The sequence below is a fragment of the Gadus morhua genome, chromosome 15 (assembly GCF_902167405.1).
Source record: "Gadus morhua chromosome 15, gadMor3.0, whole genome shotgun sequence".
NCBI lineage: Eukaryota > Metazoa > Chordata > Actinopteri > Gadiformes > Gadidae > Gadus > Gadus morhua.
The window spans coordinates 12,655,713-12,680,352 of NC_044062.1; the positions used below are offsets into that span (position 1 = coordinate 12,655,713).

Genomic DNA, 24,640 nt, shown 5'->3' on the forward strand with positions numbered 1-24,640 from the left:
GACGAGCTCACTTCCGTTGGACTGTGATATTAACCTGCTTCTCCTGCAATAGACTCCCACAGTTCTAACCAATATGGAATTTGTTTCTTCATAACAGCAAGAATTTGTTTGATTCGTCAACAGTCCTTGAACAAAACATATGTTTCTTATTTACGTTTCAAAAAAATTGCTTAGCTCACTCCAATCGGGACGATCGTATTCACCGGTTTCTCTGGAAGCAACGGCGCCACAGATATCGACGACGGGCCCAACGGACAGATCGAATACGGAGTACAGTACAACCCCAATGACCCGGTACAGCAACCTGCTACAGCGAGATAAAGACTCTGTTTGAAACACACAAAGTTGTGAATATACCAAACAATGAGTATATTACTCTGGAATGTATTTCCTAATGCATTCTACTAATGTATATATTCAATCTTTCTCTCTATGTGTATCCATGTGTCTCTCACCCCCCTCTGTCTCTTTTATTATACTATACTATTATACTCTTCCTCTTTCTTGTCTCTCTCTCTCTCTCTCTCTCTCTCTCTCTCTCTCTCTCTCTCTCTCTCTCTCTCGCGCGCTCGCTTGCTCGCTCTCTCTTTCTCTTGCTAACTCTGTCTTCATCTTTCTGTCTGTTTGTCTGTCTGTCTGTCTGTGTGTTTGCCTGTGTCTCTCTCTCGCTCTCTCTCTCTCTCTCTCTCTCTCTCTCTCTCTCTCTCTCTCTCTCTCTCTCTCTCTCTCTCCTGATGGTCTCTCCCTGTCGTTTTATCCCCCATGGCTGTCAGGCGTCTAATGGAACAGTTAGGGTGGCCAACACCCTCTCAGGACACATCGTGCTAGCGGAGAGGCTGAACTACGAAGAGAGAACACGCTACCTCGTCATCGTGGAGGCTAATGTAAGTCTGCAGGTCTCATGCACACTGGATAACATGTTAAAGGTCCCATGACAGGCTATTTTATGTATTCTTTAATGTAGGTATTAGTGGGCAACTAACACAGTATTCAAAGACATTCCCGAAATTCAGCCGTGGTGCATAGTTACAGCCACTCCGAGCCAGTCGCACATTGAGCTTCCCCCAAATGTGCTGTTTTGGTGTCTGTAGCTATAATGCAAATGAGGAGGAGCGAGGCGGGTCAAGGAGGAGGTTGGGGTTTGGCCCTGAGCAGCTTGCAGCCACGGTACCTTGCGCTCTGTTTACAGTGGATGTATTGCAATGGCGAGGCGCACACAGCCTTAAGCCGTGTTCTGTAAATATTCTAGAACACACAGGAGTCCTGGAGCTCTATACCTAAATATTATTATATAGCCTACATAGATAACTATATCATATAATATATATTATCACGGCCAAAAGCTGTGTGAGCCGATATTATGAATCTCAAACGACCGCGTTGGGTTCTCCGACGTTCCTGGTTCTTCCACGTCCACATCATGTGAAGTAGACTGAACCGCGACAAGGAGGAGAAAGGGATTGTTGCCGGGCAGCGCTTAGGCACCTCCGCCTCCGGCGGTGGTCCCTCAGCGGCCAACAATCCCTTTCTCCTCCATGTCGTGGTTCATGTTCTTGAGGGAGTCAAAGCCAAAGTTCCTTCCCCCCAATTCATTCTCAACCTTGGCTGAGATAACCCCCACTACGAGTCTCGTTGTAGAAATACCAGAGACGAGAGTCCGACGTGTTATGCGCCATAACACCAAAAGCAGAACAGTTATCCAAATAACAAGGAAGTGTACAACACTTGCGTTACAGTCTTGGAGCTCTATATCTAAATAATATCATATAATACATAGATATCTATATCATATAATACATATTATCACGGCCAAAAGCTGTCTGCGCCTCCAGACGATATTATGAATCACAAACGACTTTGTCGGGTTCTGCGACGTCTCTGGTTCTTCCACTTTCACATCAACTGAAGTAGACTGAACCGCGCGCTGCCTGCTGCCGGCTGCCCGCTGCCGGGCGATGGTGCCTCGCGACAACCGGCGGCATGTCGCAGTTCATGTACTTCAGCGAGTCAAAGCCAAAGTTCCTTTCCCCCAATTCCTTCTCAACCATGGCTCAGATAACCCCCACTGTCTCGTTGTGGAAATACAAGAGACGTCAAAGAACCGACAAGAAACACTTGCGTTACAGTGTGTGTATTCACACACACACATGTGGCGCTCGCACGGTCGTGTCTCATTGGCGGGCCAACGTCTCTGGGCGGGCCAGGCAGAGTAAGGGGAGGAGCTTAGATGCTTTATGACTACATAAATAAAGACATTCCAAATCAGCACGCTTGAGCCTCCGTTTTTTCAAAGGCGAGCAGAACAGCTAGTGCTCGTTTTACACCAAACGCAAGTTTTAGCCACTGGGGGACCATAGGCAGGCTAGGGGAACTCATATTTATGTTACAAAACCTCATAAAGTGAGATTTTCATGTCATGGGACCTTTAACATTGGCTAACATGCTGACAGTAGTGGACACACTAAGACAATGAAGCACACTAACCACACATATTAACATTGGCTAATATTACTAACATTGGCTAACATTGACTAACATTGGCTAAAACTGGCTAACACTGGCTAAAACTGGTAAACTCTGTCTGACAGGCTAACACTGACACACTGGCTAGTAAGATAACATTTAGTTCATTATACCGTTACACAGAGCATTTTGTCGTAAGGGAGCTTTATCGCTACCAACAGCAGATGGTTTGATGCCATTTCAGTTTTATTTATTTCAAAGTTAAAATATAATGTAGCGATAATTTTTTCTTGCACCTCTCTGAGAACTACATTTCAGAAAATCAGGATTGAAGTTGTGTTTCAGATTCAGTTAATCACCAATGAGAACACACTGTGGGGTATCCTTCATAAAAAGGCATGTGGTTAGAAGTTTAAACAGAACAGGGTGATCCCTTCAGGATATAATTATTTACCTTTTATTTTGTATAATGACTTGGAGTTGTCTTGGGGGCTTTTTGCAGAGATTACAGTTTGCCTATTAGTATTCATATTATATCTTTTTACCCAAAGTAGCCCATAATCGTTCTGCATTTTAGTGTTGGAATTCAATAAATCCTCATGATTATTTTCACAAATGCACCTTCAAGCAACGGAAGCCTCCAAGTAGGATATTTAACGTCCAAGTTTCATGCGGCATCAAAGATTATGTAAAGCATTCATTGATTTACTACTAAGGCAATGCTTTTACCCAGAGCGCCATACTCTGATTTATCTCCGCCATATGGCTTAAGGAACAGATGTTGGCATGTTTCCTACAGACATCAGGAGCTTTAAATTCCCCGTAGATGATCCTGCAGTACAAGCTGCAAACAAACCACATACAACAGAACAGTAGGAGACAACTTATAACTCAATACATAGAGAAGACACAATAATTGCAACACACATGGACACATAACATTGCATAAAGTGAGGTGCATATTATATGGAAATGCATCTGGATCGAGGAAGCTGTTGTGAATTCAGTGTTGTGTTGTCGTAAAGAAGGCGGTTTTGAAGCAAAATGTTCAGGTGGATATATTGGATATATTGTATCCTGCATCAATCTCCCCCTTCTGCGCCTGTCCTGTTCCTCTCGCCTTTCTTCTCATGGCCGATGGAGATAACACTGAGACCTTTTTTGCCCCAGCAAGAGGTCCTTTTGGGAGCTCTCTCTGGGTCGAGTGCAGGTAGGGAGACGTGGTATTTGCCAGAACCCTGGCTGCTCATGTCAGAGTTCAATTACTCCGCCGGTGTGGAGCTGTGAAGTGGCCTGCTGCTCAAACACCTTGGGGGAAAGCAGGGATATTTCTACTAAAATGATTCTCTAGGGGGGGGTGGTGTTGGGGTGGGGGGGTGGGGGCTGGGGGGGGATATCTGCTACTTTTTCTTTAGCTTTCTGCAACAATGGTGGTCGTGGAATATTGGAGGTGAAGAAGAAAATTGTGCGTTAATAAATGTTATGTTAATAATCATGTTAATATATCAGATTTGTTAGCCTATGGATTTCATACAGAGGAACTTAAAGTAAAGGCCCAACGTCTGAGCACAATGTCAATACGGATGGTAGAAGTAGCGTTCCATACTCTATACTGGAACCTTGCTCTTAGGTTATCGATGGACGTAGATGAAGAGGGTTAGGGCAGCGATTTAGTTCCAATCCCCAATGTGGACAGCTTACCTGTAGGCATCCTTGAGCTAAGATCTTCGAACCACTACCTGCTCCTTAATGTATCTGCATTCACTATAAGTCATTTTCTATAAGACCGATCGTTTAGTAAAACAGTACAGAAGAGAAATAGGAAGACATGGGTTAAATTCCGTGATTCGAAGTGTCAGCTGATGTGTCATGTTTCATGCCTGGCTTGTCGTTTATTTTTGGGTTAGAAACTTTCTTCTGCTCCGAAATAGGTTACTGAATCCCTGCCCACACCCTTTCATCTGCTTATTTTAAGCAGCTGCCTAATGAATATTTTTTGCTGGGCAAGTGTCTTTTAAATGTAATTGTTTTTGACAATTGACCATGGTTTTTGTTGTATTAACGGGCAGAAACATAAAAGCACAAATCCTACTGCCTCATACTTGATGAAGTAAGTAAGTAAGTAAGTAAAACTAGTGATAATTTAGTCGTAGATTAATTAACCATGATGATTCTGAATGGATGTGCCATCCGTTTCTTTGACTCTCTAGACATGGTGCAATTCAAATCGATTTTGACAGAAGTGTCAAATTAAAATTTGAAGTCATGGCCCTTTGCGGAGGGTTTACTTGAAATCGCTCTTGACTGAAATGGGTCACAGAAGAACACTTACCAAGCAACACATCCTCAGGGCGGCGATTGTAACAGCATGCAATGTTTTTTGTTGTTTTTGTTTTGAATATATTCTCCCAAATCAGCCTTTAGATATTAATCTAACGCTAGCAGACAAGCTTAAGTTTGGGTTTCATTAAAACAAAAACAGCAAGTAGGCCTACTAGAAAACAAAAAAAAAGCGTAATTGTGTTCAATTACAGTTATTCACGTGACACTTATCCAAAGCGATTTACCAAACATTTAGATGTCTGCCAGACACGTGTAGATTTGTGCTTCTAGCTGCTATCAAACCTTGAAAAGGAAAGAATAGATTGTTTGTCATCTGCATAGCTGTGGCAGGAAAGGCCGCAAGAGTGAATGAAAGGACCCAGGGACTTGGTCTACAGAGAGAAGAGGGCCATGAGTACCTTGAACAGACTGCTGAGAGAACCCAGTACTTAGACTACATATTTCAGAGACAGTTTGTTTTAAAGATAGCCTGTAAGTGCAATACTTCAGATAGGATGTGAACAAGGCGCGTGGCTGATATTCCCTTCCCTTGGAGGGTGGAGCAGTGGATCCGGTGGTTATCTGTATGGAAGGCTTCAGAGAGGTCCAGCAGGATGACAGCGGAGGAGACGGAGGCTGTTATAGCGGAGCGAAGTTTCTCTATGATGGCAAGGAGGGCGGTCTCAGTTGAGTGGCCTGCCTAGAACCCAGACTGGCGAGGATGCAGAAGATTGTTCTGATTGTTCTGAGTATGCAGAGAGTTGGAGAAGCTGTCTGTTACAGCTACAAATAAAACCTATGTGTTGGTTTGCCCTGGTGGATACATACGTCATTCAAACCCCCTTCTGAAAGCTTCATCCACTCGTGCAAACGACTGTGTATTTGGTGGGGCAAGCGACTGTGTATCTGCAACTAAACAGGAAACAAGTCCGTAATTACGTCCTCTGCGATAGCATATTAAGACCGCTGGCTCGTGGATTAGTCAGAATGTAACCCATGATCCTTGCGATGCGTTTTCATTGCAGGACCGTGCGCCGTTCTTCCCCAACCGTCTCACGGCGACCACCACGCTGACGGTGGACGTGCTGGACGGGGACGACCTGGGGCCCATGTTCCTGCCCTGCGTGCTCGTCAACAACACACAGGACTGCAACCCCCTCACCTACCGCGTTGCCATCCCCGAGTTCACTGACCCTGTGAGAGAGAACCAATGAACACACATACACACACACTTCCAAACTCATCCGCATTTCCACACTCATTTGCCTCTATTTGGTCGAGTGTGTGTGTGTGTGTGTGTGTGTGTGTGTGTGTGTGTGTGTGTGTGTGTGTGTGTGTGTGTGTGTGTGTGTGTGTGTGTGTGTGTGTGTGTGTGTGTGTAATGGTTGGGCGCTTTCGTGTGAGTTTGTCTTTGTCGAACGTGAACTTCTCTGACAACGGGAATCCACACACAAAAGTGATCGGTACCTTTCTGCTCGTAGCCAAGACCACCCCATTATAGCTTACATTCATTCATTCATTGACCTGTTCCCGAATGATGTCAGCCCTCACCGACTTCACCGTACACGGCAAGTGAACGCTCGATTCATGTGCTGGGAGTTGCGTCGTTGTTATTCGTCCGATGTAAGGCTACAATATGATGTGGTACTTTTCACTCCGTTCCTTCCACATGGTCATCTTAATCTCGGGCCAACACCTTGCCTCTGTGGCCGCACCTGCAGGCAGAGTCAAAGCCAGGCTGTTTTGTCTCAACATGTTAATTCCAGGGGCGTTTTCTGGTCTGCGGGATCGTCAATTAGAGTCGAAGTAGCAGACGACCTTATAGCGGGAGAGCAGGAACACAGTTGGAATTTAGACACGTAGAGACGGAGAGCACAGAGAGGAGTAGCAAATGTACGTTTCTAGCATTTCAAACACAGAGAGGGCAAGAACAATGACGGTGGACATAGCAGATAATGGAATAGGAAGCAAGGGATTGTGTGTGTTTGTGTGTGTGTGTGTGTGCGCGTGTGTGTTTATTTGTCCTCATGTATGTGTTCTTAGGCACTATTGGACTTTCTTTATGCATTGTCTTCTACACCATTGTTGTTATTGACGTTTCTTTGGTGTGTGTGTATGTGCGTGTGTCTATTTGTTTTTTCCATGTATGTGTTGTTAAGTACGGTTGTTGTATTTTTATGCATTGGCCTCTTCTGAAGTGTTATTATTATTGACATTTCTATACCTGCAAAGGATTGATTGATTTGTCAGAGGTTGGACATGGTCCTTCTCTGTGCAGATTGGCTCCCGAGAGAGAGAGAGAGAGAGAGAGAGAGAGAGAGAGAGAGAGAGGGTGAGAGGGAGAGAGAGAGAGGGATAGAGGGAGGGGGAGAGAGGGAGAGACATTACAAATCCCAGCCTTTTGGTAATAATGACACAGTGCGTGATAACTATTAGTGGAGAAGTTTCAACCTAGTAGAGCGGCTCAACAGAGATATAAAAAAAAGGAAAAAGGAAATGGGGAGTGTGTGTGTGTGTGTGTGTGTGTGTGTGTGTGTGTGTGTGTGTGTGTGTGTGTGTGTGTGTGTGTGCAGGTGTGTGTACGTAAAAAGGGAAGGGGAATAGTGAATTAAGGTGTTGTTCCCCGTCTCTGTTCAGCGTCGCTTGTGTAATGGATAATTTAAGATAAATTCTTTGCGGACTGCAAAGTATGCAAGACCTTGAAGCCCCTGCAGCTGAAAAACAGATTTTTTTAAGTCGCTGTAAAAAACGTTTCGCTTTTCGTCATCCATATCTTCCATCTCTTCCATCACCCTTGACTTGCCGAGGATGTCAGCGAGCTAAATCTTTGCCGAAGCTTCAGTGAAGCCGAAGTCATTTACTTTGAGCTGTTGGGTCTGTGTCGCCTTGTTGCGTAATTCGGTAGAAAATACTTATTGTTTATTTACAAGTTTTGCAGAATATTGTTTTGAGGCGATGTGGATTTGATTTGATTTGGCCTTGGATTTGCCTGATGTGAAAATAAACCGCGGCAAGAGTTGTTAATATGAGATTATTTGCCATTTGGATGGGGCAACTTCTTTCAGATTTTGCTTCCAAGGCCAACAGCACATTTTCATCCTCTTTTTGTTGGAATAAAAAGTTAAGTTTTTAAGTATATTTTGCTTTGAATCCAACCTACTTAATTTTTGGAACACTTCAATAGTCAAGAACAAGTTCCAAACAGATCCTACAAAACAGACGGCTACGTACAACAACTTGACCGAATGTCTCATCCAGTGCAGTCTGCAATGTTTCCTAACCCTTCTGGATTGAGAGGAGGTTCTCGTACAAGTACCTTCTGCAGTTCTTGGGGTCTACCAAATCTATTTCATGTTGCTGATAGTTTCCCCCGTCCTGCGGTGCACACGACACACCCCGTGCATCAGTCCACTGGGAGAATCCGTCGCTTGTAATTGTTGAGTGTGTTGCGATTAATTACAACGGCGGGACGAGCGTTATTAGGTTGGTCTGTATTTATTTTTGCTCTCTGGGAGGGAGGGGGAGGGGGTAATTTGGAGCCCCCCTCAGGGCTTCCCTGGGATAATGACTGCTAGAGGAGGGTATTACAGCTAATCATCATTGTGTCGAGCTGCAGGGACTTGATTTAGTGCACCTTCAGATATTGCAAAATCCAGAGAGCTCGGAGGGGGTAGAGAGTTCTGTGTGTGTGTGTGTGTGTGTGTGTGTGTGTGTGTGTGTGTGTGTGTGTGTGTGTGTGTGTGTGTGTGTGTGTGTGTGTGTGTGTGTGTGTGTGTGTGAGAGGATTATTTCAAAGCTGAGGGATAGGAACATAACCCCTTCAGGGAGCGGGGGAGGGGATGGTTTCTTCTGTCTGCTTCCTTCCTACAGGAACGTTTGTTAGTGGGTCTTGTCTACGCAATGAAAATAGCAAACAAGCCACTTAGCATACTAACGCACACTCACTTAGCCACCTAAAGTAGACGTGCAGTGTGGCCCAAGCGCCATACGCCCAGCCATATGCCTGCGCGCCAAGGAGCGGCAGAATTACTACTAAGTAGTTCACACCTTGCTTGTATCAGCAGTATCAAGATTGTGCGCGGTACAAACAAACTGACATATTGATAAATATATATATAAAAAATATTTCACGCAAACGCTTTTCCAGACCTGAAGGGTTCAATGTGCTATTTATGATAGATGATTGTGAATAACTGACCAAAATAGCGGACAATTGTGAATAAATGTCCAAAAAGTAGAATGACTAAAGCTTGAGTTGGCTCTGTTCCCCGTCGTTGCAACCCTCAGGGCAGGCTGAACCCACTGAACGTCACTCCTGCCATACGAGCCGTGGACATGGACCGAAACATCCAGCCACCGTCCGACAGACCTGGCATTCTCTACTTCATCCTTGTCGGTAAGTACCACACGTCCAGGCTTTACCTTTTACAGATTTACGTTCGCATTTACCAATGTCGGGTTTGGTGTTCAGGGCACAGCTATGATAACCCACAACTTTGCCGGCTCGGACAAAGTTTCGTTTTCCAGTAGCACGCTTAAAGTTGTACTTATTTTCTGATGCATTGTTGAACTTTTGGTATAGCATTTGTTTTATTTGTGTTTTTTATTCTTACTTCCTACAGCATACGGAGCAGGTCAACATGCATTTCAGCCTTGACCTGTGTAAATGTGTGTATGGGAAAAAGTTGAGGAGAGTTGAAGGAATAACGTTTATGCAGGGATTCATTAGGTCACGTTAGGTTAATCTCTCAAAAACTACATTTGAATAAGGAATGAGTAGAAACAGTACAAAGATGTTGGTAAAGAAAGCTATTTATAGTCCAAATAGAATTGACCAATCATTTTTTCATTGGGCTTTGTTTGCATCCAGGAAAATGTCAGCAACAATCTCAGAACCCTATCCTCTATCGACTGACAACGATGTAGCTTTTTAAATGCCATGATATCTGTTTAAAGTGATTAGCCGAAATGTCGTCTGGACCTGAACCACCTACGAATATCGATATCGAAATGACCCACTCACAGAAAAGGCAAGGACAACCATTGTCCATTATCCGGGTGCACAGGAACCAAGAAATGGGCCAGTTGTTCCCGGGGTAATTTGCCGGACGATAGCCGATGATTTGAGTTTCCGAGATGAACATTCGGATGACTCCAGACGGGTGAACGTGACTGGTTGTGCTTTACCCCTGCTCCCTGTAACAGGCCATCCCATGACATACAAAGACTACTTCAGCCTGAACCAAACAACGGCAGAACTACGAGTCCTCCAGCCCGTCAACAGAGACCTCTATCAGCGGTTCACCCTCATCATCAAGGTTGGCATTCCAAACATACTTTTTCCTTTGTATTCTTTCGGTTGATCTCTTAACTTTTTCACCACCCTGTGTCCCCCTCCTCACTTGGGATGGTCAACATCAGAAGTCAAGATTCAGGCTTTAGGAAAAAAGGGCAAAAGGCTGAGATAAATTAGAAGTTATGTATCAAAATATAGCGGTTTCAAGTATAAACCGTGGAAAACGAGGCGCTTAACTTTTCTTTGGTTGGGATGTACTTTTAACGAGAATATCGTAAAGTATTTAGTTCCTTAATGTTTTATTTAGTTGCACTACGACATACCTGTGTCCTCTCATTTAGCAAAAAACAGTAATAAACATCATGAATTATTTCACGCTGCCTCCGAAGTACGCGTGCACACTATCAAGATCAAAGCAGAGAGAAAAAAAAACGTTGGGAAATTCCAACAAGTCTTTAATGAAGTTCTTAAATGTCTTCCCCTCAGCTAGATTGAAGAAAAAAAAAAACTGTAAAAAACCCTCAACATTTGTGAGCCAAAAATAAAGAATGTGTTGCTCCACACATGAATTTAGATGAGCACCACACCACACATCATAGAAGCATACCCCATTCCCCCCTTGCGTAATGCCGGGCGCTGTACCAGCCTGGTGTTTATACCAGGGAGAGAGTCGTAGAGGAGTAATCCCAGCGAGAGGGTGTCTAGAGAGGGCAGAGAGATGGGATCAATGAGGATGAGCAGCAGGAGTATGGTATTAGGGTAAATTGGTTAGTTCCAAAACATATTTTTTATTTTTTTTGGGGGGATCAAGGTCGCCTTTGATATGATTAGGATGAGATGCTACAAGCCTTATTTCTTCTGGAAATAGGGTTGTGCAGATCACCTCATTTGATTGGGATTGATGATCATTATAAGCAACAGTTTCACTGGGTAATGTGTCTTTTGGAGGGGAGGGGGTTTGATGAATTTGAATGATAACTTTGATAATAGCAACTGTTTCAATGTTTGCACAAGGCCAAAAGACACAGAAAAGCCTTATTCAGAATAATATTATGATAATTTAATAAACTTGAATAGAACAGATTGCAATGTTGAAACATACAGCAGCGCCTGTGTTATTGTCATGGGGTGAATAGCGCTGGTACTGACAATTTAGAAACTTAATGTTCAAACCACCAATTTGCTTTGTGAATATTGGAAGTAGTCCAACTCTCACACAATAGAAGCTGTATCTCTTTCAAAGCTCTAACCAACCGCGTGTTAAGCCACCCGCTAGCATCAATCCTACGTGATATGGTTGTTTTTTCTGAAACGCGATGCCGAGGCAGGGTCCCCTTCTGGCAGGGAAATGTACGCATTATAAATGAACTTTTCAGGCAGAAAGAGGTCTAAATTCCGCACAAACAAGCGTTGTGACATTTGGTATGTTCACGAGACCCATATCGTATTAGAGCAAGACATTTATAGAGCAATTTCAAACACGAGATTTGAACAACGTTAAATATGGTTTAGTCAATAAGTAAAGCAACAAGTCGAGAGAGAGAGAGGGAGAGAGAGAGAGAGAGAGAAAGAGAGAGATGGAGAGAGAGATGGAGAGAGAGAGAGAGAGAGAGAGAGAGAGAGAGAGAGAGAGAGAGAGAGAGAGAGAGAGAGAGAGAGAGAGAGAGATGGAGAGAGAGATGGAGAGAGAGAGAGAGATGGAGTGGGTTATCGGGGGGAAGGAGGAGTGGGCGAAGGACAGAGGGAGAGCCACAGAAAAATTGAATGAGAGCGAGAGTCCTAGTGAGAGAGATAGAGTCTAAAAAACGTACGGGGAGAGAGCGATAGAGCAAGAGAGAGAGAGAAAAAGAGAGTGCGAGAAGAGCTAAGCTTGCTGCCTTATCTCAGTGGGTTATGCAGAGGGAAATGAGAGATGTTGGTGGAGGCAGGTACAGAGGGAAAGGGAGACGGATAGAAGGCGAGGAAGAGAGAGCGAGAGAGGAAGAGAGAGAGAAAGGAGAGAGGGCGAAGGCCAGAGTGAGAGACATTGACAGCGAGATACACAGAGAAAGTGAGACACCTAAATAGAATGAGAGAGAGAGACCGACTTTAAAGAAACATATGCCGAGAGTGATTGCGCAACAAAGGGAAAGTGAGGAAGCTAAGCTTGCCGTCTTATCTCTGTGAGTTATACAGAGGGGAAAGAGAGATGTTGCCGTCAGACTGCCAGCCACAGTAATGAGAGAATTAGACTTTGGTATCTGCTGAATGCCCTGATACATTACAGCATGGGGTGCACCATAGCCCGATGCTGGGAACAGAAAAATAAGTAAAAGTAAAGTCGATACACCTAGAGAAAGATTGGTTGTAGGGGAGTTGAAAGATGGGGCAAGGTGCAAAATAAAGTGCTGCGGTTGAGGTAATAGTGCGGCGAACACAGCTCGGGTTATGATGTAATGATTGCTGCTGATGGAACCCATCGTGGAGATGATAGTGCTGGGAGGACCTGATGGGGAGGAGAAGATGGTGGAGAGCAGGGGGGGGGGGGGAGAGGGATATGAGCAGTGAGGCTAAAGGAGTCTGGATGACACTGGATGATAAGAAAGGGATCCAGAGCAGACGGAAGGGAGAACGTGAGGACCCCCCGAGGAAAGGAAGAAGGTCAGGAAAAAAGACACGAGAAGGGACGGAAGGAACGAAGGAAACATGGAAGGATGGCATGACGAAAAAAAGGAATGAAAGAAAGACAGACAGAAAGGAAGTTTAAAAAGGGGCTGAGGTTGCGAACGCCTCGAGTGGGGAGTGATGAGGAGTATGTGATAAACAAGGGTTTTTGTGGCAGGGAGATGTGCAGCAGGCGAGTGTGTTCTCAATGCGCGACTCAGGGACGTTTACCACCGGCCCCGGACACATGAAGTACACTCGGAGCAAGAGCTCCGGGGAGACAATGCTTCAGTCCTGCATGCTCGTTCTCTCTCTCTCCAACTCTCCCTCTAGCTGGCTGTCAACCTCTCTCTTTCTTTCTCTCTGGATCCGTCTCTCAGTCCAGCTCTCTCTTTTCTGCTCTCAACCTTCCTCCTTCTGGCTCCAACTCTCTTTGACTATCTCTCTTGCTATGCTCCTCTCTCTTTCTTTACCTCGCTCTACCTCCCTCTCTCTCTTTGGCTCGTGTTCCCTCTTGCTGGCTCTTTACCTCAGTCTCACTCCGTCTCTCTCTCTCCAACTCAATATCTCTCTCGCTTTTCTGTGTACATGCTCACTTTCTCTGCCTCTCTCCCTTTAAGTTTGACACGCTCTGTTCCCTCTTTGTCTCCATTTTCTCTCTCCCTCTTTTCTATCCTTTTTCACTCCCTCACTCTCACTTTCTTATGTCTCTCTATTCCTGTTTCTGTTTTTCTTTCACTCCATTTGTCTTTCCCTCTTTACCGTGTCCTCCCCCTCTCTTTCCCTCACTCTCTCTGTCTCTCACTCTCTCTTTGTCTCTCTCCCTCTGTGTCTCTCTCTGTCTCTCTCCCTCTGTGTCTCTTCTTTCTTCCGCAATTTGTCTCTCTGTCGGTCTCCCTCTGTCTGGGCCACATGTGGCCTATCTGTCAGTAGGAGAGGTATCGAGTCCTGTTCTCCCCCCCGGGGTCTTTGTGAGGAGATTGAATCTGGAGGGGCTGTGGCTGGTGGTGGCGGTGGGGGTGGGGGGGTTCTGGTTTCATCATCTCTCTCAGGTGATGTGGGTCCGGGCCACCCTGTGAGTCTAAGGGGGAGATGTACTCCGTGGTGGCGGCGGCGATAAAGACAGCTGTGGGAAATCTCTACTCTCCTATCAGGACTGAGCCACTCGCTGAAAGGAAATGGATGGAAAATGTATAAAAACTTCAACAACACCCTGACGGGCCAGACTTTACGGCCCCACACAAAGACAATGCAAACTACATTAAAGACATCGCGAAGAAGAATAAATAAGACAACGACGCAAAGGAATAGAACTAGAACACTGTTGTATAAAACTTCAATAAAAACAATTCCAAACGATGTCACCACATCACCACTACCAATACATGCAGGCAAATGCTGGTTCTGATGTTCTGTCGCAATCTGCATCATGCAGCACCCGAGCACAGTTGAGAGTGCAAATGGTGGCAATTCGTTCCAGGTCAGGATTGTAGGAAAAACGACGATGCGTTAGTGCCTCTACTCCCCTATACTACTCTGGCTCTCACATTTCAAAGGCCTGGCTTTTAGGGCCGCTCTCTGGCGTAGGAGGCAAGTGTGTCTAATCCGCTCGAGGGAATTCATCACGGTGGCATTCTGACTGCTGCCGTGCTAGTTTAGCATGTTGCTAAAGTCGGTCAATGTGTTGCTGCCAGTCACTGAGGGTGATATGGTGTGCGGGACATCATCGTATGCAGTGTGTTGATATACATACCATTCTTGACCACTACAGTTAGAGTGAATACATCATGTTTCAAACCTAGAAGAACTTTTGGCTGGGAGTCAAACACCGTGACCACTAGGTTGAAATGAACAGCTGATCCTGCTCGTCCTATTTCCTCGTTCGAGGCTGTGATTCCAAAACGTTCATCACACGTCCCATAGAGAGGATAATATTCATATAAAAATCCCCTCGCGGAACGGAGGACCCAAATCTAAGTGGCCAACTCGTTATTCAGGCTTTTCGGGAATTTAAATTACATTCAGGAGTGACATCGTCCTGTCACTATCGCCTGCCACTTGCCTTCCCAAGTTTAGGGCTGGACTGGGTCGCAAACCCTAACAGCCCCTCTGCCTCACTTCATTAACCTTCTTGGATGACGGTGAGACTCTGTGCTCTGAAAACTCCAGCAGTGTGACCCACTCCGTTTGTGAATCAGTTTTACATCACGTCACTTCCCTGGAGAATGAGATGGGTCATGTGACGTTGGTGTCCTCTCCTGTTCTCTCTCTCTCTCTCTCTCTCTCTCTCTCTCTCTCTCTCTCTCTCTCTCTCTCTCTCTCTCTCTCGCTCTGTGTCGCTATCTCTGTCTCTTTGTCAATGTACTCAATTAAATCAATAGGCTTGATTAGCAGGACAACTACCCATATAATATGTGTTGCTAAAGCATTTGAACATCAATAGTTTCATCAATTAACAACAATATCAATGTGTGTCTCACTATCTCTCTCTCTCCCACTCTCTATCTCTCTCATTATTTTCCTCCACTCCCTTTCTCCCTTCCTATCCCTCTTCCTTTTCCCTCTATCTCTATCCCTTCTCTTGGCCTCTTTCATTATCTACCTTTCCTGTCCCTTTCCCCCCTCTATATCTTTCTTTCTCTCTCTCTCTCTCTCTCTCTCTCTCTCTCTCTCTCTCTCTCTCTCTCTCTCTCTCTCTCTCTCTCTCTCTCTCTCTCTCTCTCTCTCTCTCTCTCTCTCCCTCCCCCACCTCTCTCTCTCTCTCTCTCTCTCTCTCTCTCTCTCTCTCTCTCTCTCTCTCTCTCCCTCCCCCACCTCTCTCTCTCTCTCTCTCTCTCTCTCTCTCTCTCTCTCTCTCTCTCTCTCTCTCTCTCTCTCTCTCTCTCCCTCCCCCCTGTGGCCCCAGGCAGAGCAGGACAATGGGCACCCTCTCCCCGTCTTCGCGGACCTCGTCATCGAGATCCTGGATGAGAACAACCAGGCTCCGTATTTCCAGCTGGTGGAGTACCAGGGCTACGTCAGCGAGTCCTCCCCCGTGGGCACCACCATCTCGGCCGGCGCCAACCTCACCTCGCCCCTGGCCATCGTCGCCCTGGACAATGACATCGAGGAGGTAGGGAGGGAAGGAGCCACCGCTTGACTGCATGTGTCGTTATAGTGTGTTTGGATGCACACAAACACACATGCACACACAGACATATGTAAAGACATGTTTAAACACAAATATCCAAATAGATATACATAAACATGCACACACACACACACACACACACACACACACACACACACACACACATACATACATGCAAAGACATGTTTATACACAAAAATCCATATTGATTTACATGTAAACACACAGCAACACACACACATGGAAATGTATGCACATAAATAAACACACATATATATATATATATATATATATATATATATATATATATACAGAAAAATGTTAACACACACACACGCACACAGAAATGCAATGGGAAAAAAACACAAATACATGTACACTTATATATGTATATAGTTATGTAGTTATATTCTGTGTTGAAATATGCACTACCAGGTCGGTCGGATGCAATGTCACGTAATGAATGTATGCTGCAAGGCTGCATGGTTGGTTACATTATTCAATAATTATTTTTTATTGAATTTACATGAATTGATAGACAAATCGATGTGCATAAACAATGTTTTGTCTCCCGACTGTAGCTTGCCCCTGGTCAGACACCTGTAGGTAACAGGCGGCTGTGTGAGAGTGACAGAATTAAACATGCATGCATAGCTTTACTCCAACGTTGAAACCAAACCGGAGACCCCCCTCTGCCCTGTTTAGACTGAGGACAAAACAATTGACATGCACGTGTGTAGTTACCACACCACACATTACCGTCCACTTAGATCTCACTAAATGAACGTCCCCGACATTTTGCCACACGATGAACTCCAGCGTGGTTTCAACAACGAATTCTGTGTGTCCTCTTCTTCTGCCTCTAAAAATATCCTCCTCCTCAAAATAAAACCAGCCAACCAGCGATAAGAATGAACCTGTAGCCAGAATGACAGCTGGATATACGGGACCGGGTTGACTTTGAAAGCCTCTGCGGAGAGTGTGGGTTTGGAGTGTTTGGCTTCTTATGCAGATTAATCTCCGTTCCTTCCTTCCTTCTTCCCTTCCTTCCTTCTGTGTTGTTTTATTTTATTCGCTTGCATAGAACCCCCGAACCGGGTTCTCTTCTTTGAACACAAACTTTGTTCGGAAGAATTTGCAGTGTTTCCACTTGATGTGTGGTGACTTGGTGTGTGACGTTTGTAGGTGTGTGTGTGTGTGTGTGTGTGTGTGTGTGTGTGTGTGTGTGTGTGTGTGTGTGTGTGTGTGTGTGTGTGTGTGTGTGTGTGTGTGTGTGTGTGTGTGTGAATCTGTGTGTGCTTGCGTGCGTGGGCGTGCAGTAGTTGGATGAAGTAGAGGGAGCGGTTTGACATAATTGGTTGACACGATTGACAGACACGCACAGAGTCTGAGCATAGGTCTGTATATTTATATATACGTGTGTTTGTGTGAGTGTCTGAGTGAGTGTGCGTGTGGTTGAATAAAATGTGTTTTGCTGAAACCCCAAAGCGAATATAATTAAGTTGTTACTATTCATGGTGTGACGTCAATGCTGTCACTAGTATATGTTGGTCGTAGTTGGATAGCGACGAACACGCGAGTGCTGAGCGACATGTGATGTCCTTAGCGCACGTGTTTTCGCATTTGACTCGGTTAAACGCTGACAGAAAGACAGCACTGATTTATTCGCCCCGCAATGTGATGCTCAGCTCAAAGTCTGAACTTGAGGGTCGATGTTACAAACGCATCACGAAGACAGAGCGATCGCTATTGTTTAGTAGGGGGGCGTATTAGTATAAGTCATCTAACACTGGGATTGTTCAACTGACTTTCCTGGTTTTTATTTATTCTCTCATAGACAACACGATAATGCGGAAAGCGTTGGCAATTTTGCGGACGTGGTTTGGAATATATCACTTCTATTTTTATTGGCACTTTTCCCAATGAGCAGATAATCATATTGATATGAATCCTCTCATTGCCTCATAAATTCATATATATTTTTTTATGTAATGATAGAGTATCTGGGTTATGCCTTTCCAATAACATGTCATGAGGACCGGGGGAAAGGGAATCCACTCCCAGATTTCCGTTTTCCTCTCTGATGCCAGATCAAATGTGTCGTTTGATCTGGCTTGATCTGGTTTCTCTCAGTCCCACAGCTGGGACCTCGGGAGGCAAAAGCGTGCCAAAAAAAGACTGGGGGTGGAAATAAAGCAGCGGATGTCGCCATGGTTACGTCCCTAACCTTTTCCCTCTCTGGATCCCCCTCCTCTTTATTAAATGTTCTTCCCTCCAAAAGTCCACAGACCCGATGCTGACCATCACGCTGGACGACTACACGGCTGTCTTCACACTCTCCACCACGGGGATAGAGCGCTTCCTGCTGCTCCTCCAACCCGTGGATCGGGAGCGACAGATGACCTACACGTTCAGGGTAGGCCCCGTGGACCGCCCCGCTAACCCTGTCTAACTCCCCTAATGCACACTGTGAGGCAGTACATGGCCCCACGCGCACGGCCCCCCCTTATCCACGACCTAGGCCCACACACAAAGGCTTGGGAACCACTGCCTCACCACACACACAATCCCTTTAAAACACTATCAAGCCACACACAGTCCTGGAAAACCATTATCTGGTCGCACACACACAGTCCCATTTAAACTCTACCTCGCCACACACACAGTCCCTTTAAACCACTATCCAGCCACACACGGTCCTGTCAAATCATTATCTGGTCGCACACACACAGTCCCTCTTAACCACTACCTAGCCCGACCCACACACCCTGTACACCACTACCAACATTACCTAGTCTCACACACGAAGTCCCTTTAAAACACTATCTAGCCCCCCACACACACCCCTGTACACCACTACCTATCCTCAGACACACTATCAAGCCCGACACAGTCCCATTGTCCGCACATGCCCCTTTAAACCAGCATCTTATCCCAAACACATGCATGTCATCGACAATCCAGCCCCACACACTATCAACGAACAATATGGCCACTCTAAACCACTATCCAGTCCAGTGTCCCCCAACGGCGATTGAGCTTTTTCCCTCACTACATAACAATAAGATCCCCCTGCAGTGTTCCCCAATGTGGCAGGGACACTGCAGGGGGATCTTATTGTAATGTAGTGAGGGAAAAAGCTAAATTGCCGTCTGTATAAAAATAAAGCATATGGCAGAGTGAACAACTAGAAAAGCTGTAAACGAACCCTTAACCACTGACCCAATTTAAATGACCGGCCGAATGTGTGCGCTCAAGTGTCCAACTTTGTAGTCTGCGTGTTAAAACTGTGTGAACCAAAATTTATGTCATCAAGTTTTTTTTACTGCGATTTGTTGCATGTTGCTTGCCTCTGCAATTTCGAAGCTCAACAGGCAGAGCGCACACACTGCGTGTCCACAGAAATATTTTAGATAAAACGAAGAGTATGAAGGCCTTGGCCGTGCGTTGACCGTCTGGCCACCGACGGCACAAAGAAGTGTTTTTCCATAGTTGATGTGCAATACATTGAGGCAAATGATTTGTCAGGGGATTTGTTGTTCTGTATTATGTTCCAATGTGAACAGGCTTTTCAATTCATCACTTTGAGGAGCGGGGGGTTTAATTTGTTTAATTTGAAGGGAGTAATGGCTGTTTGTTCAACCTGCAACTTATGCAATTACTTGTACTAAGAACTGTGGGAACGTGTGTGTGTGTGTGTGTGTGGGGGGGGGGGGGGGGGGGGGGGGGGGAGCAGAGATTGTGGCATGATTGCTATTTTTTTATCAAACATGACAAAAACAGGAAGCTCTGTTCCCACACCTAGGAAGCTCTGTTCCCACACGTAGTCCTTCCAAACCACTATCTTTCCTGAAACATACACCCCTGTAAACCTCGATCTAACACCAAATGTGCCACTAAACCAACGTCTCCATCCAGAGTGTTGCCATCATTTACAGTGGTTTTTAATGTCTGTTTCGACACCAATACCTAATGCTGTACACAAATTAACCCTGACATATCTGGAGCAACGTGACTTTTACCTATATCGGCCAGCTGTGTTCGCCAGCTGGTGAGGTTGTTGTTGGAAGTGAATAGTAGGATACAAGCAAGCATATGAGATGGCATAACGTTTTATTAACCCGGGAGGGGAAAGTAAGTAGTAAATGCAGTCTGCATTTCATGTGCTGGAAGAACGAAATACAGAGCCAGACAAATTCTACCGTGATATACAGTTGTTGTTTTTTATATTGAAAGTTATTCTTTGAATTCATACAGCGATTTTCAAGACACCCCAAGCACTTTACATAGTGAGTCAGTTAGCTCAATATGTGAATGATCTTTTTTATACGATTACTTCTAGCAAATTGTTATAATGAATCTTGGTTAATTAATCTTCAGCAAAAGGTGGTGAGACTTTGACCTTTAAATTGTTTCCTTAATTCCGTTGATGCTTTGAAAATATAAAGTGAAAAAAATAAATTCCTGCAGCAGAGAGAAAATAAATTCATCTTAATTTGACGGTATACTAAATTGATGTATTTTCTAATTTAAATGTATCATGAAACCATTAGCAATCACATAACATTGAACAATAATTATCATTTTGTGCCACTAAGACTTTATTTAGAATACTAAAGGTATGATGTTTGGAATGGAGTGGCATCGGTAGTGGCAATTCAACAAACTGTATCATTATTCTGTATTCTTATGTTAATGATATCTTGGTGTAAAAACAACATAAAGTACAGACACAATATATATATTTCTATATGTTGATCTGTTTGTAATTTCACTTTCGTTCATTTACCTCTGATTGCCGTTTTGGATATAACGTTGTTTTATAGTGCTTTAAATAGAGTTGGAATCTTCCTTTTTGTTACGAGAAACAGAATATAAACATTTGTTTTTTGTTGTCTTGGCTAAATGTTCCTGTAATGAGTAAATGGCTTTCTTGTGGCGGCGTGTTAGTATTCTGCTCTCTCACAGTCACTTTCTCTTTCTTCTACAAATATCCCCTTACTAATGTATAACAGAAAAACTCAAGACATTTAAAATGCAGCAGTAAGTGCACACATTTAGAAGATACTTCAATTTACTTAACAGAAAGTAATTTGGTGTTGCAGCCACTTTCTCTGTTGATGTTTGGTCTTCCTCTCTCAAAATGACTTCCACTACCTAATTTATTCATCTAACTTTTTGCTTTTCTTTGGTGAGTAAGCCTACTTGATAGTATCCCATGATGAATAGTTTGACAATAAAGCGTGACCTTATGGCAACCTTCTCTTACTCCCCTCTCTCTCAGTTTGGTAGCCTCAAGTGTGGAAGATATTCCGCTTAGTGTTCAGAGAGGTATATACCTTAATTGACACGTATCTCCACCCTTCACATTCAAAAAAGCACCAGCTGTGGAAGTCAGATCCATGTATTTATTTTGAAAAGAAAGCGAGGCAAATAAACAATAACTTAAAACAAACAAGCAGAAGAAATTAACTTTTAGTTCCCCCTCCCCATTCATTTATTCAAAGTTTGTGTTTTCTCATTCAATATGCTCCAATTTGCACATTACGTAAAACACAATATTGACTGAGCAGGATTAGTCAGTGTTTTAGTGTCAATGTCGTCAACTAATTGGTTGGAATTCTACATTGGCCTTTGTCAAAATGTTGTTCTCTAAGTTAATTATATCAAAATACACTTGGCACATGTAAAAAAACACGATTTTTGCCTATTCTATTTTAGACGCATTTCTAATCAAAGGAAATGAAATAACCAAATATCCCTGGTAACATTTCTAGCTATTCCAAGTAGGAGACAGTATGTAGACTTATGTGGCTTCACCTATATCTGCGTGTGTGCAATATATCAGAACATGTGTTGGAGAATGTTGTTTTCAATAATCTAAACTACTATATGTATTAGTTATTGGTAATAATTGCTTGCAGAAGCAAACATAAAATTATAATTATTTTTGTCAAGTAGTACCTGGCATTAAGAATAATCCTTCTCATGCTAGGGCTGGTCGTTTTTGTACTACAGTATGAAACTATCCTTTTGTCAAAGGAATCAATATTAAAATATTGTATTAAAAGTATATTCAACAGTGGTCTATGTTCAATTGATTCTTCATCTTCTTTAGAGTTAAGAATATTTAGCTTTTTCTATCAACTCTTCCAACACGATTCAGAAATGTCTACTTTGTTTGACGTTAACCCGAACCATTGGTACAAAATGGATATTATGAGCTATCCAGCCAACTGTTGCTATCAATCGAAGTGTGAGATGGGTATTCCACAATTGGCATATACATTATATTTAAATAGTTAATATTCATATGTCACACAGCTTGGATGCGGCAGCAAAGATACAGCTCAGTTCCTTTCAGCAGAAGACTAAAAACCTTTGACCTGCTATACTTACTAAAATAATAATATTGACCAAAGTGGAAAACTAAAAACTATTTTGATGAAAAATTTGCATCACGTTTCATGCCATTAATTTTTGTTCTTATCTGTAACTGTAAAGACCTGTAGAGGTTTTATTAAAATAAACTTGAAGGATTAAGAAAAGGTCATGGAAATATATATAATTATGGGTACTTAATAGATTTTCAATTGAAGTTTTTTGTTTGTATTGTGGCAGGGGTACTTTTATTTACATTTATTTATTATTTTTTCATTTCTTCCATAACCGCAGGCTCGAAAAGTGATTTATTCCTTGGCCACACTGTTACATTAGTTGCATAATGTATCATTTATGCAAATTCATCAAACAGTACTTCCCCCACAGGGCAAAAAAATGAACTCAATTTCGTAGAGCTTCGAAGAGTTAACATTAATGTTATTATTTAGTCTCGTTCTATGAAAAATGTATACCGTATTTTTAATAAAATGGTAATACACATATGGCAGCTAAATAAACTGCTTTTTAGTGCGATTTATATGCTGGTCAAATTTATAAGGCAGCTCACTTTATTATGAATTGTGGTTTACTTTGCAGTCAATTCGCAACATTTCATACCAATTGTTTAGAAATAGAAAGGACCTTTATTACTCTGGAGCTATGCTATGGGTTCCTTAGTAAGGTTATGAATGACTGCTAAATGCTGCCACTATACCAGACACATTCTGCTACCTGTTTTAACCAACTTCATAGTGCTGTGCCCACTTTACCTTTCGGCCCCCTTATGCTAAACATTGACCCAAACTTGTAAATTGATTGATTCTGAACTGTACGTACTGGTCCTCTGGCTAGAGACTCACCTCAACCTTCTTTGTCGGTTGTGCTTCCAGATGGTGGCGTCAGATGGCGTCCAGCGGAGCCAGCCAGTGATTGTGAACATCCTGGTGATTGACGCCAACGACAACACGCCAGCCTTCGGCGATGTGTCCTACAACATCGAGGTGTTCACCAACATGCAGCCCGGGGAGACGGTGCTACAGGTAACCAGCCCCACGTCTCAGCCCTTCCACCAACCTTTCTTTCTTTTTACTTTGTATGCCGTTTGTCCTTTTGTCTTTTATTTGGTTTCTTCCTCCCTCCTTTCTTTCTTTCTTTCTTTCTTTCTTTCTTTCTTTCTTTCTTTCTTTCTTTCTTTCTTGCATTATGGTTTTCTTACATTTTCTTACATTGTTTCTTTTATTCATTCTTTATTTCCTCACATCCTCTCCCTTCCTCTCTCCGTTATTTATTTTATTCATACAGTCTTTCCTTCCTTCGTTTCCTTCTTTCGTCATATTTTGTTTGACTTGTCTATTTTTGTCTTGGTCTCCCTACACACTCTATGGTCTTTTATATACTCTTTTTTTTAAGTATATAAAAGTATCTCAACCATGATGAAACAGATGTTTCTGCACCGTCTTTGATCGGCTGTCAAGACTAAGTGAAAGTATCTGTATTCCCCCCCCGCCTCCTTTGTTGTGTCTGAAGCCAGGCAACGGTTGACTCAATAGATTGTCTGCTATCATGACTGGAGCTAATGCACTGTGGGAGTGAGCTTAACTCCTGCGACCGGTAATCAATCCTCGTCCGGGGACCGCCGGACTCTAGATCCGGTCCAGGTTGTGTTAGAAAAGGCTTTAGCTCGGTAAACGCTTGGCTCTCCCACGGTCCATGTTAATGGATCAAAGAGGTTTGTTTGTGGGTTCTGTTTGACGCATGGAAGCTCTGCAAATGGCACAGTGTTTTCTTCGCTCTGTGTTATTTTCATACTGTCAACGAGGACGTTGGTGTAATTATCCCCGTTCTATTGAAAAAACCTCTTAACTGAAACAGACATGGCCGCATCATCTTGCATAATATAGAATGAATTTTCGTTTTTTCAACACAATTATTTCATTGTATCCTTCACGTTGACAGTTTCCCTCCGCACAGCTCCTTGCAAAGACGAAGATAAACAGACATACCCCCAAAAAAAAAAAAAATCCCAAAAGGTCAAGTTTAATCAGAGTAAGAACTGGTTTGGCCCCTCTGCTCTAAACCAGGACGCGGGTTCGCGGGTCGGCTTGTCTGACCGCGTCTAAAAAACATTAATTAGAGTGGGCCTCCCAGAGGAGTTCAGCTCTCCATGGTTCTTCCACAGCTCTGTGAAACAAAAGGAGGATTCCCGGCTATCTTTTATTGCGATTTCCATGGCTCACATATATAAGGACTGGGGATGAGAACATCCTGAATATCCATCTCTGTTTGTTTTGCTCAAACGTGGATAGCAAATGAAGAATATCTATTGCTTTTATGGTAAGGACATAATCAAATCTAAATAAGGCTCCTAGCATCTAATCCTAATCACATCAAAAGATTACCTGGAA

General features: G+C 43.6%; 1 protein-coding gene across 1 annotated transcript in view; it reads left to right on the top strand.

The window, feature by feature from the left end:
* The window catches only part of LOC115560230 (protocadherin-15-like), a 225,899-nt gene that overhangs the window by 97,229 nt on the left and 104,030 nt on the right, over positions 1-24,640 (top strand). The window contains 8 exon segments of the mRNA XM_030379553.1: positions 175-294; positions 774-884; positions 5,811-5,981; positions 9,073-9,181; positions 9,991-10,103; positions 15,630-15,836; positions 18,136-18,270; positions 23,126-23,275. Of these exon segments, the coding sequence (XP_030235413.1) occupies positions 175-294; positions 774-884; positions 5,811-5,981; positions 9,073-9,181; positions 9,991-10,103; positions 15,630-15,836; positions 18,136-18,270; positions 23,126-23,275 (1,116 nt within the window).